General features: G+C 29.8%; 2 protein-coding genes and 1 long non-coding RNA gene across 5 annotated transcripts; 2 read left to right on the top strand and 1 right to left on the bottom strand.

Annotated features, from left to right (window-relative positions):
- The first annotated feature begins 1,782 nt into the window (after positions 1 to 1,782).
- Positions 1,783 to 6,415, top strand: LOC108324885 (methylthioribose kinase). The gene is made up of 6 exons (XM_017557822.2): positions 1,783 to 2,119; positions 2,298 to 2,607; positions 3,177 to 3,351; positions 3,440 to 3,641; positions 5,650 to 5,864; positions 6,092 to 6,415. Exons 1-6 carry the CDS (start codon positions 1,934 to 1,936, stop codon positions 6,255 to 6,257), a joined length of 1,254 nt encoding a protein of 417 aa, XP_017413311.1. The 5' UTR covers positions 1,783 to 1,933; the 3' UTR covers positions 6,258 to 6,415.
- Positions 6,416 to 9,273: 2,858 nt separating this feature from the next.
- Positions 9,274 to 11,798, top strand: LOC108325777 (uncharacterized). 3 transcript variants are annotated; one of them, XR_008247804.1, is made up of 3 exons: positions 9,274 to 9,515; positions 9,656 to 9,733; positions 11,069 to 11,798. It is a non-coding gene; the product is annotated as an uncharacterized LOC108325777 (long non-coding RNA). The 3 variants fall into 3 exon arrangements; XR_008247803.1 differs by having other exon boundaries at positions 11,105 to 11,798; XR_008247805.1 differs by having other exon boundaries at positions 11,142 to 11,798.
- A 2,714-nt stretch (positions 11,799 to 14,512) lies between these two features.
- LOC108325255 (uncharacterized) lies at positions 14,513 to 15,742 on the bottom strand. Its single transcript, XM_052874868.1, has one exon. The coding sequence runs from the start codon at positions 15,357 to 15,359 to the stop codon at positions 14,682 to 14,684; it is 678 nt and encodes a 225-aa protein (XP_052730828.1). The 5' UTR covers positions 15,360 to 15,742; the 3' UTR covers positions 14,513 to 14,681.
- Between the last annotated feature and the right edge of the window lie 1,115 nt (positions 15,743 to 16,857).

A 16,857-nucleotide genomic window follows, 5' to 3' on the forward strand; every position in this document is an offset into this window, starting at 1 on the left:
GAAAAAATTATAAGGTCTGATTAAAAACCTAAAAGCCTGTAAGGAAAAATCTAAAAATATAGATCGGTATTGGGCCTGTTGATCTTATAAACATTGACCTATCATCACAATTTGTATTTTCTATAAAACTTACATCTCATCTAAAATTAGTAGAGACCGGGAATGAATATCGCATTAGACTAAGATTAACAAGAGAAGAAAGCAAAAACTAAATAGAGATAAGTCATAGTTTAACAAATTAACAAGTCAATTAAGATTTGTTACAAAAATTGATATTTTTTTTTTATAAAAACTAGAATTGAAAATGTCACGTATTGATAAGTAAAAAAAATTCATCATAAAATATTCAAGATAAAAGTATAGTTCTAATCCAATAACTAAGATAATTTTCTTTCAATAAAAAATAATTTTCATATAATGATAATACAATAGGTCTATAAATATATTTGCTGTCTTTATATAATAACACAATTGTTTAAGTAACTTAAAAAACCTTTAAAAAACCTCAAAAATATTAAACCCAATATAATTTAAACACTAAAAATAGACTTTAAACTTTTTGTACAAAGAATAAACTGTGTAGCAACTTATTGCCTACCAAGTTTTATGGTTTAACTACAGTTACAATTATTTAAAAATTAAAAAGGAATTACAAATATTTAAAATTTTTTAAAACTATTTTATAATTGAACAAAACATGTTTAACACATAAAAAATTATAATTATTAGATTAAAAAAATTATATTAATTATTTTTAAAGTTTATAAATCAAAATATATCAAAAATTAACACAAACACATTTCACATCAAAATTTAAAAATTATAAAAATATCTAACAATTTGACTTGCTAAATCGATTAAATGACCATATATTTTGAATGTCCTACTATATTACACGGGTGAGGTTGACCACCGATCCAATAACTAATTAAAAAATTATGAACCTGTCACTACCTTTTCTTTGCATCAGTTTCGCTTTAACCAAACTAAATCTCGTTGTAGAATCCTCTACTTGCACTGGTGGTGGTATAACACTGAAAAAGAATATTTATATAAATATTTTTCCAATTTTAAATTACTCATTTATACCATATTGATATTAAAATAATACTCTTATTCATATATAATTATTATAAATAACTCTAATTGAAATTGTTGTGACAGGTTAATAACAACTTAATATTATTAGGATCTTTATATTTAAAATATTATGTATTTTAATTCTTAATAACTCTATAACGATCACTTTTTGAAAAATTGTCCAAGCAAATTGCAATTTTAAAAATGACAATAACTTATAAATGTAGTAATATATTAGATCTGGAATTTGAAACATTTTATGTTGGTATTTCAAAATTCAAAATTTCAGGATTCTCCCAAGATTAACGAGGTCCACTACTTTAATACCCCAAACTTAATCAAAATCACGTCTTTTGACAATATATATATATATAAATTCTGTCCAGGTTCATTGCATGCCATTTTCCTTTCTGAAAAAAAAGTCTTTCAATCACTCTTACCTTTCTTTTTATTTGACTATTTGAAGTTACTGAATTATTCCAAAGAAGAAATAAAGCATCGGATAATTTCTAAAAGTTAATTAATTTATAATTTATTGTATATTAAATTCTTATAGTCAACAGTATCAATGTTGTGATAATGTTTTGAATAAGTATTCTATAAGATTCTTAAATAAAAATTACCACATAGCTTACTTGATTAAAAAATATGACAATTAAATTTCTCAAAACAAAATCACAGTGTATATGGGTTTAGGAGAATCAAAATGAAATTGGTGTGAAAAAAAAATCTCAGCTTCTAGCGTGCTTCTTCCAAATAAAGAATAGTAAGACGCACTTCAAAGATTCCATCAATTTGGGACTTGAGAGAGTACCATTGCTCCACTTCCTCCTCGCCACCATCGGCGGCCACCATGGTTTTCTCGGAGTTCCGACCGCTCGACGAGAAGACTCTCATCGAATACATAAAGTCCGTTCCTGCTCTCTCCTCCAAACTCGCCAACAGTTTCGATGACTTGTCTGTTAAAGAAGTCGGAGATGGCAATCTTAACTTCGTGTACATTCTTTCCAACTCCAAAGGTTCTCTTGTCATCAAACAGGTAACAGACACTTTCACGATCCGAAACCCAAAGGCCTTATGCTCCAACAAATCATGGGCAATATCCAATTTCGTTTCTTTTTTCGTCTCAATGTTTCAAAGCTCAGACTTCTGTCTTTGGGGTTTTGAATTGTTTCAAAGCTCAAACTTCTCTCTTTGGGGTTTTGAATTTGTTATAGGCTCTGCCGTACGTTCGTTGCATTGGGGAATCGTGGCCTATGACAAAGGAGAGGGCTTATTTTGAGACGCTGGCACTGAAAGAAGAGGGTCGTTTGAGCCCTGAGCATGTCCCTGAAGTATATCACTTTGATCGTACCATGTCTTTGATCGCCATGCGTTACTTGGAGCCCCCGCATATAATCCTCAGAAAAGGGTTGATTGCAGGAATTGAATACCCTCTTTTAGCTGAGCATATGGCTGATTTCATGGCAAGGACACTCTTCTTCACGTCTCTGCTTTTCCGCTCTACTACTGAGCACAAACGAGACGGTATAACCTTACCCTTGTCACTTTATTGAGAAGCTAGACTAGGGAACTTCTAAAAATGTTAGGGTTTATAAATTGATTTAACTTACAAATGTCTGGAAGTATAAATTGATTTTAACTTATGCTAGAACACTGACTCATTTTGCCTCTCTTAATTCATTTTAGGTAATCTATTCCATGATCTCGATAACTGTTTCCATTTTAAGGTTCAGTCCCTGTTTGAGAAAAGTACTATTTTTATTTATACGGCTTTTTGTGACAGCTTATATCTGTCAGATTTTTTTATTATGGTTTTACCCACCAAAATGACCAAAAGCTAACTTTTATACTCGTGTAGGGATCTACTCTATTCTGTTTCCTAATTTATGAACTAAAATTTTAAATAAAGACGGCATGGACCAAGTAAATAGTTCAACATTCATTTTATTTTCTTGTACAATCAGTGTATCATTGTGAAATTTATCTATATTTGCTCCGAACGATATCCTCTTTTTGTGACTATAAGGGAGGTCTTACACATAATTTATCTATGGGTGTTACCCTTAATTTGAATGCATATTTGCTTCGTGCAGTTGCCGAATTTTGTGGCAATGTGGAGCTATGCAGGCTGACTGAGCAGGTCGTTTTCTCTGATCCTTATAAAATTTCCGAATATAATCGTTGGACTACGCCCTATCTTGACCGTGATGCTGAGGCTGTCCGGGAAGACAACCTGCTGAAGCTTGAAGTTGCTGAGCTGAAATCTATGTATTGTGACACACTTTTTGTACCCATTATATATAATAGTTTTGTTGTTACATTTTTGTTTTAAGAATAAGAATTTATGTTCCTGTAGGTTCATCGAGAGGGCCCAGGCACTATTACATGGTGATCTACACACTGGTTCTGTGATGGTTACTGGTGAATCAACTCAAGTTATTGATCCAGAATTTGCATTTTATGGACCGATGGGTTTTGATGTTGGAGCATTCTTGGGAAACTTGATTTTGGCCTTCTTTTCTCAAGACGGACATGCTGATGAAACAAATGATCGAAAGGTGGGAACTCTTTTTCCATGTCTTCCGTGATCCTTACTTATCCTCTTCTTTGTATGCTATAGTTGTTACTTATTCACATATTTATCACATTTATTGTTATTGTCCATAATCGAAGTAAAACTTAGACTCTTTATTTTTCAGTGCTGTACCTTTTATTTCACTCTGGTAGTTTTGTTTCATGACAGAGGCTTGTTTTCTTCAAGAGTCCTACATATTTCAAGACATATCAAAGCATTTGCACCAGCTATTTCTGTTTTTTGCTGTCTCTGTGCTTATTTATAGTTCTTAATTTCGTGTATTGTTCTTTTGTTTTGTCTGAGGTGCCAATGACTGTTGCCTTGCTATCCTAAGAGAAGTATTCCGGTGTACTTATTGATGAGTAACCAGAAATATACCATGTGCTTTTTTTAGTCCAGCACTACTAACAAGTGAAGACTTGGTTTTGGGATAGAATTTTTTCATGTCTGTGTTCAGCACATGGTCTTGCACTTAGTACTTTTTAGGAGTTCCTTTCTCTCTTTCTGTTCTTTCTCCTGTTTGGACTTTGTTGAAGATTTCTTCTCCTCGGACCTTGTACTTCTATTGGTGTGTTTGAATTTTCATTCAAGAGCACGAAATGGACATTCAAATTCATGATACCATGCCCATGGATTGACTTGAACATGCTTGGAATTTGTGCTAATTATAAATCAAGCACTCATTACATCGTACTTTTGTTAAAATCAAAGTGGAACGTTTGGTTGGAACTGCACCTGTTGTTAGCTGAAGGACCATTGTTTTGTTTATCAACAGCTGAGCTTTGGCATTTAAACTGTAATCCTAAATGATTGCTGAAGACCATTGATTGTAGCGGAAAATGAGTTTTATTCCTGATGTAAAATTCTAAGTATAATTAGTGTGTATTATTTAATTTTTATTTTAAGTATAATTTTGTTATTAAGATTTATAATGATTTTATTTATTTATTTTTAATTATAACCTATGTTTTTGAAAATTATTCTGATATTAAACTATATATATATATATATATATATATATATATATATATATATATTTTAAATTTATTCCATTATAACTCAATTTATTTATTTTATTTATCTTTGTGTGCTATAGTTGTTACTTAGTCACATATTTATGGTTATTGTCCATAATCTAAGTAAAACTTAGACTCTATTTTTCAGTGTTTTATCTTTTATTTCACTCTGGTAGTTTTGTTTCATGACAGAGGCTTGTTTTCTTCAAGAGTCCTACATATTTTAAGTCATATCAAGGCATTTGCACCAGCTATTTCAGATTTTTGCTGTCTCTGTGCTTATTTGTAGTTCTTAATTTCCTGTATTGTTCTTTTGTTTTGTCTGAGGTGCCAATTACTGCTGCCTTGTTATCCTAAGAGAAGTATTCCGGTGTACTTGTTGATGAGTGATAAAAAATATACCATGTGCTTGTTTTAGTCCAGCACTACTAACAAGTGAAGACTTGGTTTTGGGATAGAATTGTTTCATGTCTGTGTTCAGCACATGGTCTTGCACTTAGTACTTTTTAGGAGTTCCTTTCTCTCTTTCTGTTCTTTCTCCTGTTTGGATTTTGTTGAAGATTTCTTATCCTCGGACCTTGTACTTCTATTGGTGTGTTTGGATTTTCATTCAAGAGCACGAAATGGACATTCAAATTCATGATACCATACCCATGGATTGACTTGAACATGCTTGGAATTTGTGCTAATTCTAAATCAAGCACTCATTACATTGTACTTTTATTAAAAACAAAGTGGAACATTTGGTTAGAACTGCATCTGTTGTTAGCTGAAGTATCATTTTGTTTAACCGTTGTATCTTCACCTCATTTAGGTGGCCTTTTCTAGTCACAGGAGTTACTGCATCATCACGATGCAGGGTTCTTCAAATAATGAGCTTTGGCATTTAAACTGTAATCCTAAATAATTGCTGAAGACCATTGATTGTAGTGGAAAATGAGTGTTATTCCTGATGTAAAATTCTATGTTGTGCAGGCCTATAAGGAGTGGATTCTGAAGACAATCGAAGACACATGGAACCTTTTCCATCACAAATTCACTTCACTTTGGGATGAGCACAGTAATGGTGCTGGTGAAGCGTATCTTCCAGCAATCTATAACAATCCTGAGGTTCAACTCCTTGTACAGAAGAAATACATGACAAATTTGTTTCACGATAGTCTTGGATTTGGTGCTGCTAAAATGATACGGTGAGACTTTTTCTCTCAAATTTATTTTCCTCTTTTCACAAAAAGATAATGTGAGATTGCAGATATATGGTATGTGTATCTAAGTATGATTTCTTGGATTTTTTTTGTTTATGTTAACTATGCCATTTAGCCATTCTTTTCTTTGTCATATAATTAATAACTTGAGCATTTGAAATGGTGATTGATATAGTATTGTATTTGATGGACATGTGTTACTTGATTGACAGGAGAATTGTTGGTGTGGCGCATGTTCAGGATTTTGAATCCATTGCTGATGCTGCCAAACGGGCAACTTGTGAACGCCGAGCTCTTGAGTTAGCTAAGATGCTTCTCAAAGAAAGAAGAAAATTTGAAGACATTGCTGAAATTATTTCAGCAATTCGGCAATACTAACATCAGCTTTTGCTACATCAATAATACTTTAATGGATCATGTTTTCCAACATGCCTTTTGGTTTTGTGTACCACTATATACCTGTTTCCGAATTCACCAAAAAAACATCATGTACGAAAAAATTATTTTTAGGAGAGGTTTGGTGAGAGATTTTTATATTTTATTCTCTATTTCAAGTTTATATAGCACAAGATAAAACAGTGAATTAAAACAAAATAATAGAAAAATATTTTCACTTCTTATACGAATTTTTTTTTAAAATAAAGAATAAAGAAAAGAGTAGGTGTCCAGTCCCCCTAACATTCAATTTTTTTTCCAGTTGATACTGTTATATGATTGAAATTTATATCCTTTTGTCATTTTCTTCTTATTTTTCAACTATAATAGTATGATATAACTGAAAATAAAAACTTTTAGTCAATAAGTTTAAATTTTTTTCACAATATTAGTGTTACTTGTATCGAATTAGGATATATTTTAACCTTTTCGTGGATCTGTGTCTTGATATGAACGAAAAAGTTTAGTAGTTCAAAGGCATTGTTATGAGAAATGTTGGTAATATATTTAAGTTAGGAAGAAATAATTGTTTCTTCTAATTTAATGGAATTTATATAACTTTCAGCCTATGTTGAGGTTCCAGCTATGACACTACTAAATTTTAAAATGAAATAAAACCCAAACTAAATTTAGAGAATAAAGATTATAAATATTTTATTTTATAAAAAAAATTTATGTATCTGTATTCTTTACTAATTCAATACTATTTTTCATTTCACCCAATGAAAATAAAAGTAAAATAACTACATTATTTTTTAAAAAAGAATGAAATTACATATTAAATAAATAAATTTCAAAATAACTGAAATGTATAAAATCATTTAATGGCCCACCAATGCAGGGAAAATTGCATGATTAAGTTCCACGTACGCTATAGAAGAGATTCTTTATTTTATTTTTCTAAAATAATAAAATAAAATTATTTCAATTATGGTATTTAGTGAATATTATTTAATATGATTTTTATTTAAATTTATTTTAATTATAATTTATGTTTTTGAAAATTATATATATATATATGTAGGGGTTTGCTAGTACACTTTTTTTTTCAATTGGTACATTTTAGCCATGTGTACCGGGTTTTAGTAGATAAAAATATCTTCATAAATTATAAGTTTTAAGGTCAAAGTATTTGAATAATTTTCATTCTCAAAACTACAAAAAAACAAGAAACCCTGAAACCCTTACTCACTTCCCTCAAATCAGAAACACTCGCCTAACACTAATCTACCTTCCTCACTTATCCAATTTGTTTCTTTCTCATCTCCGTACTCTTTCTCACCCACATAATTCCAATGAAAGTGAAATCGTTCGGATAAATCAATGCAATTAGGAGGATTCGATGAGAGGACATCAATTCAAATCCTGAATTTTCGAATTGAGAGAAATCAAGAATTCTCGCTATTTCTTATATTCATGAATAGGTCGGGACAACAATATCATAAAAAAATACTTAAAAAAAACTAAAATACTGGCAATTTGAAACGAAATATAGTTTCAGATCCATGTATTCTTTTTGTATTATCTTTTTTGTACTAGATTCAATTAAATTGGAACAAAATCTTTAATCATTTTTCGAATTCTTCTTTTTTATCTTAATTGTTTTTATCTTTTTCTTAGATTCGAATCCGAAAAGAGTTATAAGTTAATTAAAAACAACCTGTGACACCGCAATTTGTTGCTCTCGCTTTGTTCGTACATTTGTTTTCCACTTTAATAACAAAATAATCAAAATTGATGTGTGTGGGTGAGAGAGAGTATGGAGATGAGAGAGAAACAAATTGGATAAGTGAGGAAGGTGGATTAGGGCTAGGCGAGTGTTTTTTTTTTCAGTTGGAACTACAGTAGGGATAACAGAGAAAATGTTGGAGTGAGAGAGATGAAAGAGAAATGATTGAGAGGAATGAGGAAGGTGAGTAAGGGTTTGAGAGTTTCTTGTTTTCTTTCTTTTTGTGTTTTTGAGAATGAAAAATATTTAAATACCTTGACCTTAAAACTTAAAATTCATGATCAAAATATTTTTGTCTACTAAAATCCGATAGACATTGTTAAAATGTACCAACTGAAAAAAGAAAATACACAAATTATCAAACCCCATATATATATATATATATATATATATATATATATATATATATATATATATATATATATATATATATATATATATATATATATATATATATATATATATATATATATATATATATATATATATATATATATATATATATATATATATATATATATATACACACACACACACATTGTAAGGGGGAAATTTATTCTTTTATTCCATTATAACTCAATTCATTTCACTTTCTTATTTTACTTATCTTTTTAAGGAAGTGTGTTTTTCAACGGGTTAAATATATGATAAAAGAAAATTTAAGTATAAACCACTGAATGAATTAAAAAAGTTATGAATTAAAAATAAGTCTCAGAGAAATTGATTATATATTATAATTTTAATTAAGAATTGTACATTATTTTTTATCAATAAATGTAAGTTCTAAGAAGAAATGGATATGCACAGCCACGTCAAAGCATAATTACAGTGCTTTATGTGTAGATAAAAGAGAAGGTAGAGGTCGTTCACGCCATTGACTTGGTTTTAAATGTATGTTTGTTTCTCATTTCCTGGTAATTGTGGTGTGTATAGTATATGATCTAGTCCATTCTATTCAGAAGTGTCAACAACAAAAAAACATCTTTCACATGGTAGTTCAAAATGTTTTATAAATATTTTCTTTTATAAAAAAATTTATGTATCTGTATTCTTTACTAATTCAATATTATTTTTTATTTCCCGCAATGAAATAAAAGTAAAACAACTATATTATTTTTTTTAAAAGAAACGAAGACTACACAATAAATAAATAAAAATCAAAATAACTGAATGTATAAAATTATTTAATGGGCACTTGTAAGAGCCTGAAAATGTAAGGCTATTGGGCCCTGCAGCCTGTCCCAAGAAGCTAAGGATACTAGGACCTTAGAAGAGGTCTCATTTTCCAGCTTTGAGTTCTTCATCCAGTCCCTCTTTCTCTCTCTAAGTTCAGCTTCATTTTCTTCTTCTTGCTCTGACTTCTCTCTACTTTTCCACCACTTCCCACCGTTGAAATTTCAAATAGGTAATGTGCTTTCGTTCACGGAGTTGAGAGCTTTCCCTTGATCCGATTAGATTTTTGTTTTGGACGGGTAAGTTATCTTTTTATGTTTCCCCTTTTTCCTTTGAACCTAGGGCATGCAATTTTCTAGTTGCATGTAGTCAATGATTTTCCTCTTTAGATTCTCTATCTATTCTAACTCGTCTCTGTACCCAATTTGACGTTTTGTAGATCCTGTTGAACTTGCTTCTGTGCAAGAGTACTGTTTTGGAGTTTCCTCTAAAGAGTGTTGTGCTTGTAACCACTAAGGTAAGAGGAGCTAATTATTTTTGTATGAATTTATTTTATAAAAATATATGCATATGAATGTTGACTTTTATTGTATTGGGTGTTATAACTGAAATTGTGAAATTGTGCATGTTGTGATGTGATGAATTTAGAGTTTGTTGGCTGAAATTGATCTTGTTGGAAGGTCTGGAGTAAGGGTTCTGTAATAGCATGTATATGGGTATTAAATAGATGTACAGGTACTGTTTCAGGTTGCTGTGAGAGGAAGTGAAAATATTAAAATTAGGCATTTCAGATTTAGAGCATAAGAGATCAGGGTAGATAATTTAAATAAATTAATTGTTAATTGTTGAGAGCCTTTCTTTATTGGTAGGATAGAGGAACCTTAAAAACCTGAGTTGGCACATCCCTGATCATAGAGCAGCCCTGGCCTGGTCCAGTCAGTTGTGACTAGTCATATGCGCTGGCGTCGAAGATGAGTTTGATGCGTTCAGACTTCTGGGTCCTCTCCGGTGACCAATTGGAGTAAAGAAAGATCTCTACTAGGATGAAAATAAAGGTCCTTTTGGAGGGAGTGAGGTAGTGAATTTGAGAGTTAGGGGTTCTGGGTATAATTAGGCTATTGGGGCAGTCTTAGCAAGTGGATTGTGACTTGTTTGAGTCACCAAATTGGTCAGAATAGATACAGAGTGTTAGAATTGGGTTTGGGGTCCTCTAGTTATTGAGTTTGATGTTTTGAAGTAGAAATTGAGTTGGTTTAGTACATCTAATTCCTATCCAAATGACCAATGCAATACTTTACTTTCATCTATAAACATGTTTCATATCAATATTAGTGTTACAGATTTTAAATTGTTCATTTGAATATGTTTAAGATGCACCAAAACCAGAAAAATCACGTTACTGTCAAAAACTGATAAGAATAATCGATTATCTCACTTGATAATCGACTATTTTAGTCAGAGAGTTGTATCCTCTTCAAAGCTCTCGCAAATAATCGATTATCACATATGATAATCGATTATTGTCGTCGGAAAATCATCCAGGACAGTTTTGGGTGGTTTTCGGGGTTCCAGATATCATTTTTGGACGTTCTTTAGGTCATTTTAGGGGTTTTGGGCCTTTCCGAAACTGTTGGTGATAGTTTCAAAGTTATTTTCCTGGTCTAAGTATGAGTTTAATGGATTTTGTGTTGTTTAGTGGGTTTTCTTAGACTGTTATTGTTTGTTAATGTACATGGAATGGTTTCATGTGATTTTTTATGACTTATTAAGTTGTTTGTGGTCTTTTGAAGTATAATTAGTACTATATCTATGTTTGTATGCAATGTAAAAGTGAAAGTATGTGATTTTCAAGGTATGTTTGATGGACGTAATTCCATGGACCTCACAGGGGGTTGCATGGTGGTGCCTCATGTTGTGATCCACAGTGAATTCTCTTGTTGAGATTCAAGTATGTGTAGAATGATTGCATGGTAGCTCAGTCTTGGGGGTTTTCCTGACGCTCCAATGGTCTTTCATTCTCAAGTAGAGAGGATTGATCCATGTGGTGAGGAGTAGCAGGAGGTCCTAGTCTTGGAGGCTTCCAGTATGCTCCAGGGCGCGAAACGGACTAACCTCGTGAGTGTGGTAGGGTGGAACCCATTGGCAACGGCTTTGCAAAGCAGTAGAGGCCACCACGAGTGCATAACCCGCCATAGCTCGGTAATCATTCTAGTCCGGACGAGTCGGTTTATAAAGTAATAAGTCTTGTGATGTCATTTTACCATGTTTTGAGTGACTTTTGCATGTCGTGTGAGGTTGAATAACATGCTTTTTTTTATATCTAGCTCACCCTTGCTTGTTTGTGTTGCTTGTGTATGTTTCTTTTGCGATGATCATCCACTTTGGTGGGAGTAGATGGCGAGGAGGTTTTTTTGGAGACGGCCTTAGAAGTTGAGGACAATGCTGCTGCCTAGTCTCCTTAGGATGTTATCGATTATTGTTAGGATGTTATCGATTATTGTCTGTATTTTGAAATACTGTTTCCTTTAAGTTTAATTTCTGAAATTACTTTGAGGATGAGTGTAATCATTAATTATTCTTGATTGCTTTCTTATATTGTGTATGATGACGTCTTTATTATATATGATTTTCTATATAACTGCCCGAATTGAAAATTTAGTGAAAAAAAAGTTGCAGGGAAAATTGCATAATTAAGTTCCATGTATGCTATAGAGATCCTTTATTTTATTTTACTAAAATAATAAAATAAATAATTTAAATTCTGATATTTAGTGTGTATTATTTAATTTTTATTTTAAGTATAATTTTGTTATTAAGATTTATAATGATTTTATTTATTTACTTTTAATTATAACTTATGTTTTTGAAAATTATCCTGATATTAAACTATATATATATATATATATTAATTTATTCCATTATAACTCAATTTATTTATTTTATTTATCTTTGTAAGGAAGTGTGCAGGTTAAATATATGATAAAAGAAAATTTAAGTATAAACCACGGAATGAAATAAAAATGTTATGAATTAAAAATAAATATCAGAGAAATTGATTATAAATTATAATTTTAATTAAGAATTGTACATTATTTTTATCAATAAAATGTAAGTTCTAGAAGGAAGGACATGCATGCTCATGTTGAAGAGTCAAAATAATTATAATGCTTTAAAAGAGAGGGTAGAGGTCTTCACGCCATTGACTTGGTTTTAAATGTATGTTTGTTTCTCATTTCCTGGTAGTTGTGGTGTGTATAGTATATGATCTAGTCCATTCTAGTGAGAAGTGTCAACAACAACAAAAATAATCATCAATCATAAGTAAATAATTAAATATCAATTTAGAGATAAAAAGTTAAAAATAATTTTATCAACTACAAATAATTTCTTTGTAGTTTGTAAATTAAATTTATAATTAGTTTTTAATATTAACTATCGATATTTTAGTCATTTATTATTATTAACTTTAAATTAGTCTTTAAATTTAAATTAAAAACTAATTTAAATACTAATTCTTTTATAATCATAAGCACCAAAACGTTATTTTTCATTAAATGTGTTAAAAATACAAGTTAAATGAAGATTTATGATCAATGGAAGTTACACAGTGCATGCTGGAGATAAGGTACAACCTGAAATTTGTGTAAAAAACTTTATTGTGCTATTATTAGTTAGCTAGATGAAGGATGGAGAATTACTTATGTTATAAAAGATAAGTTATAGGAGTGCTATTATTTTCTATATATGTAAAATGTATTCTTTATAAATTATTGTTTTTCTAATTATTGAACATTAGGAAAATTTCTAAACTTTGAGCCTAAATTTATATTAAATAGAAATTTAAAAATTTTAATCATATATAAAAAAAATTACAAGTTTATTATTTTAAATTTCATAGTAAAAAAATATAGTTTAACTGGTTTTATTAATTATATGGTTGAATCTTAATTTATCTTTAAAATTTAAAAATAAATTATTAAAAAGTGTACTAGTCAATTTCATTAAACTATTCCAAAAAAAAGATTTAGAAGGTAAAATATATTTTAACACCCTTGTTTTTTTTAAAGAAATTATTAACTATTGTTTTTATTAATATAATAATAAAATCCGTAAATTTTTATATTTATTTTTAATTATTATTATTATATTAATAAAGAGAACTGTGAAAGAGAGTATCTTTTTTTTTCTTCTAAAAGGAATGTCAATGTATTTCTATTCAAATTTGAAACCTCTAACTTTTCAATGGTCTATCTATTTAACTCTCAAACCAAAACCCTTTGCACTATAAAGTTAAAGAAGTAAATCAATATGCACAATTGTTTGAGAATTTTATTTAATAATTAGGTTTCATCAATTATTTATGATAAAAGGAGAAGAGATCCAAAAGTTTAAGAATTAAAACAATTAAAGTGAGTTGAAGTAATCCCGATTTCATCCTTCACTGTTGAAATAAAGTTCACTTTATATAACTTAAAAAATTATAAAATATTAATAGTGGTAATTTATAAAATTATTATATGTGTTGAAACATCAATTCAATAAAACAAAATTGTTTGTTTTTTATATATTTTTTTTTAAATCACTATATTTAAGATATTATCCGTTTTAAAATGTAAAATTCTTTTCATAATTTTATCATTAAAGAAAATCTTAAATAGTTGAAAGATGAAGTTGTATTGAATATAATTTGTTATTTATTTTTACTTGAAGTACTATGAGACAATTGTGTGGGTTAGAATAAGTATTCAGTGAAAACTAAATAAGTTTTAATTCTTAAATAGGGTTGTTAATGTTTCAACCTTAAATTCTTCATATAAGGTCAAACAAGTATATGAGGAATTCTCTATTTTGAAATTTGAAAATTTATTACAATTTTATCATTAAAAATATATAAGATTGCAGGATGAAAGCCTATTTAATTTAAATTATTTTTTATCTAAATCCCTAAAAAAATAATAAAATTATTGAACGTATCAAAATAATAAAGTTAAATAAATGTTTAATTTATAATAAGAATCGAATGATGAAAGTTAAAAATATAAGTCATAATGATGAGGACTGTTTATATTATTAGAAATGTTGATACTGTTAAAATATGTATCGGTAAGATTTGGAATTGTAGGCTTAAGAAAAATATGAACTACTTAAGTATGTTTGCTGTGGAAAAATAACTCAAAAACAGAAATAAGGTTAAAAGCTTAAGTGAGTGTTAGCTCCTTTTCCATTTAAGTGACATATTTTTTTCTCAATTGAGATTCTTCTCATTTAAGTGACAGGGTATATGATCCAGCAAAAATAAAACAGAAAATCAACCATACATTTAAACTTTTAATCAAGGATAGAATAGCTGATAATGATTTATATGTTGTAAATGTTTATTCTCTTGCAATATGAGTTACAACGGAAGATAGAAAATGATGGACAGAGTCGCTTATTTTTGAAGGAGGAAGTTCTTAACCGATGAATTAGGGTAGATTCCCATACTTAGCCTTATACTCATTCCAAAGCTGATCCACTGACTTCCCCAATATATCAACAAAGAATTGATCACTATAAGCAGTTCTCATCTTCTGGTTCAGTTCTGCCACAAACCCACTTTTCAGACTCTCACAATAGTCAAGAAAACGAGCAGTAACATCATAACCCTGGTCCCATTTCTGACCTTGGCCCGGTTTTACCCAGTGGCTCGGTGCATAGTTTGCCTTCAGCCTCACGTAGTCTGCTATGCCTTCGATTAACCCCCCAGGAGCACCACCATTTCCATTCCACTGCCAAATGTGGACCATTTCATGATACAGCACCCCCGTAATCTCTCTCTTCACATCCCCTTGGTAATTTCCAACATATCTTCCACTCAGATGGATCTCGTTGTTGCTGGCATACGCAACTCCATCCATGTCATCCACGTATAAAGTTACCTTCTGCACGTTTTTTCTGTCACCGGGGTTGTTCAGCTGAAGGACCCTCCATATGAATTGGGTGGCAGAGTCAAGCGTTTGCTTCGCGTAGTCTGCTCCTATTTTGTCACGGAAAGCTACTCCACCAGAAGTTGAGAGAGCCTTGTTGATGACCGTGTACTGAACTGCATGTGTTTGATGAAATGCGTGCAGGAATACTAAAAAACAAAGAACATGTTTGATCATGGTTTCGCTTGGAGCGTGGTGAGTAAAGTTTATGGCTGATCACTGCACAGGGATTGAGTTTGGTGCTTGCTTTTTATAGAAACCAAAAACAAGATGTCCCTTCCATGCTACTTACATTTTGATTGAATGCTTGGTTGTTCCAGTACGGAACCTAACTTTGAATGTGTCTTCATATCGTCAAGTCAACTTTTCTGATAAATGCTCAAGAGCCAAAAGAATGGGCCAAGCTTGTTAGTCAACAGTAGGCATCACTTCACACTAAAGTTTTAGTGCAATTCCAACAACTTTTTCTTTTCTTTTCAAATATTAGTTTGAAAGAAAATAAAATTGTAATTTTAATTCTTGTTTTTAGGTTATGATAAGTTTTTAATAAAATAAAATAGTATAATAATTATGGAGTGACACACAAAACAGTTTATAATTTGTGATAGTCAGTTTATAATTTGTGATAAGAGTAACTGTATCATAATACATTTTTATATTCGTTTTACATAGAATATAAAGATAAAATAACTCTAAATTTTTGTATTATTTTGATATAAGTATTATTGCTAAATTTCAATTCCGGGTATATCAAACCTAACTTACTCTTTCAAGGATTTTATGCTTAGAGATACTTTTAAATTAATTTTATAAATACTAAAAATATATTTCAATCTTAGCACTAATTAAAATAATTTGACTTAAATATCTTGGTTCATTTAAAAAATATTTATGTTTTCTTTCATGTAAATTTTATAATGATTTTTTGTCCTTGTAAAATAAGAGATTTTTTTTTAATCTATGTAAAACATTTGCTTTTAATTTTAATTTTTAAAAATTTGAAATCAATATTTTTAATATATATTTTAAAATAGATAAAAATAAATTTATGTTATGAATCATAAAAATTCTTTTGAGGATTCAAATGTTAATATTATATCACAAGTACATGCCACTAAATAAAGAATGTTACATATCTAGTTATATACTTTTCTCGAATTTCCATTTAAAAACTACATTAGGTGTATAATTAATTTAAGTTGAATCAGAATTCAATAGGAATCTAGGAAAAAACAAAGGTAACTTTTTTAGGCTTTCTTTTGTGTTTGTTATTAATGTTTGTGTTTGGCATTGCACCATGATACGGCAAGGTGCATGCTTTATCCAGAGACAGGGATAGAAAAAGATTCGTCAAGGCGGCTATATAGGTAAGATTTGTGAGATATTAAATAAATATTTTTAATGGATATTTATGAGTAATGATACTTATATTTTAATCATGATTTGGTGTGAGTAAATATTACTATTACGATATTTAATTCACATTTAGAAACTATTTTATTATTATTTTTTAAAAGAAGCAAGTCATTAATTTTTTAAAATTGGAATTTCTTTTTAAGAAATTAATTTTCTAAATTTTAAATTTTATGATCAATTGATAAAGTTTTTGAGGATGATTCAGGAGTATTTAACATTAAAATGAAATTTGAAATTAATTATACATGACACCAGTTTT

Source organism: Vigna angularis, chromosome 3 (assembly GCF_016808095.1).
Source record: "Vigna angularis cultivar LongXiaoDou No.4 chromosome 3, ASM1680809v1, whole genome shotgun sequence".
Classification (NCBI taxonomy): domain Eukaryota; kingdom Viridiplantae; phylum Streptophyta; class Magnoliopsida; order Fabales; family Fabaceae; genus Vigna; species Vigna angularis.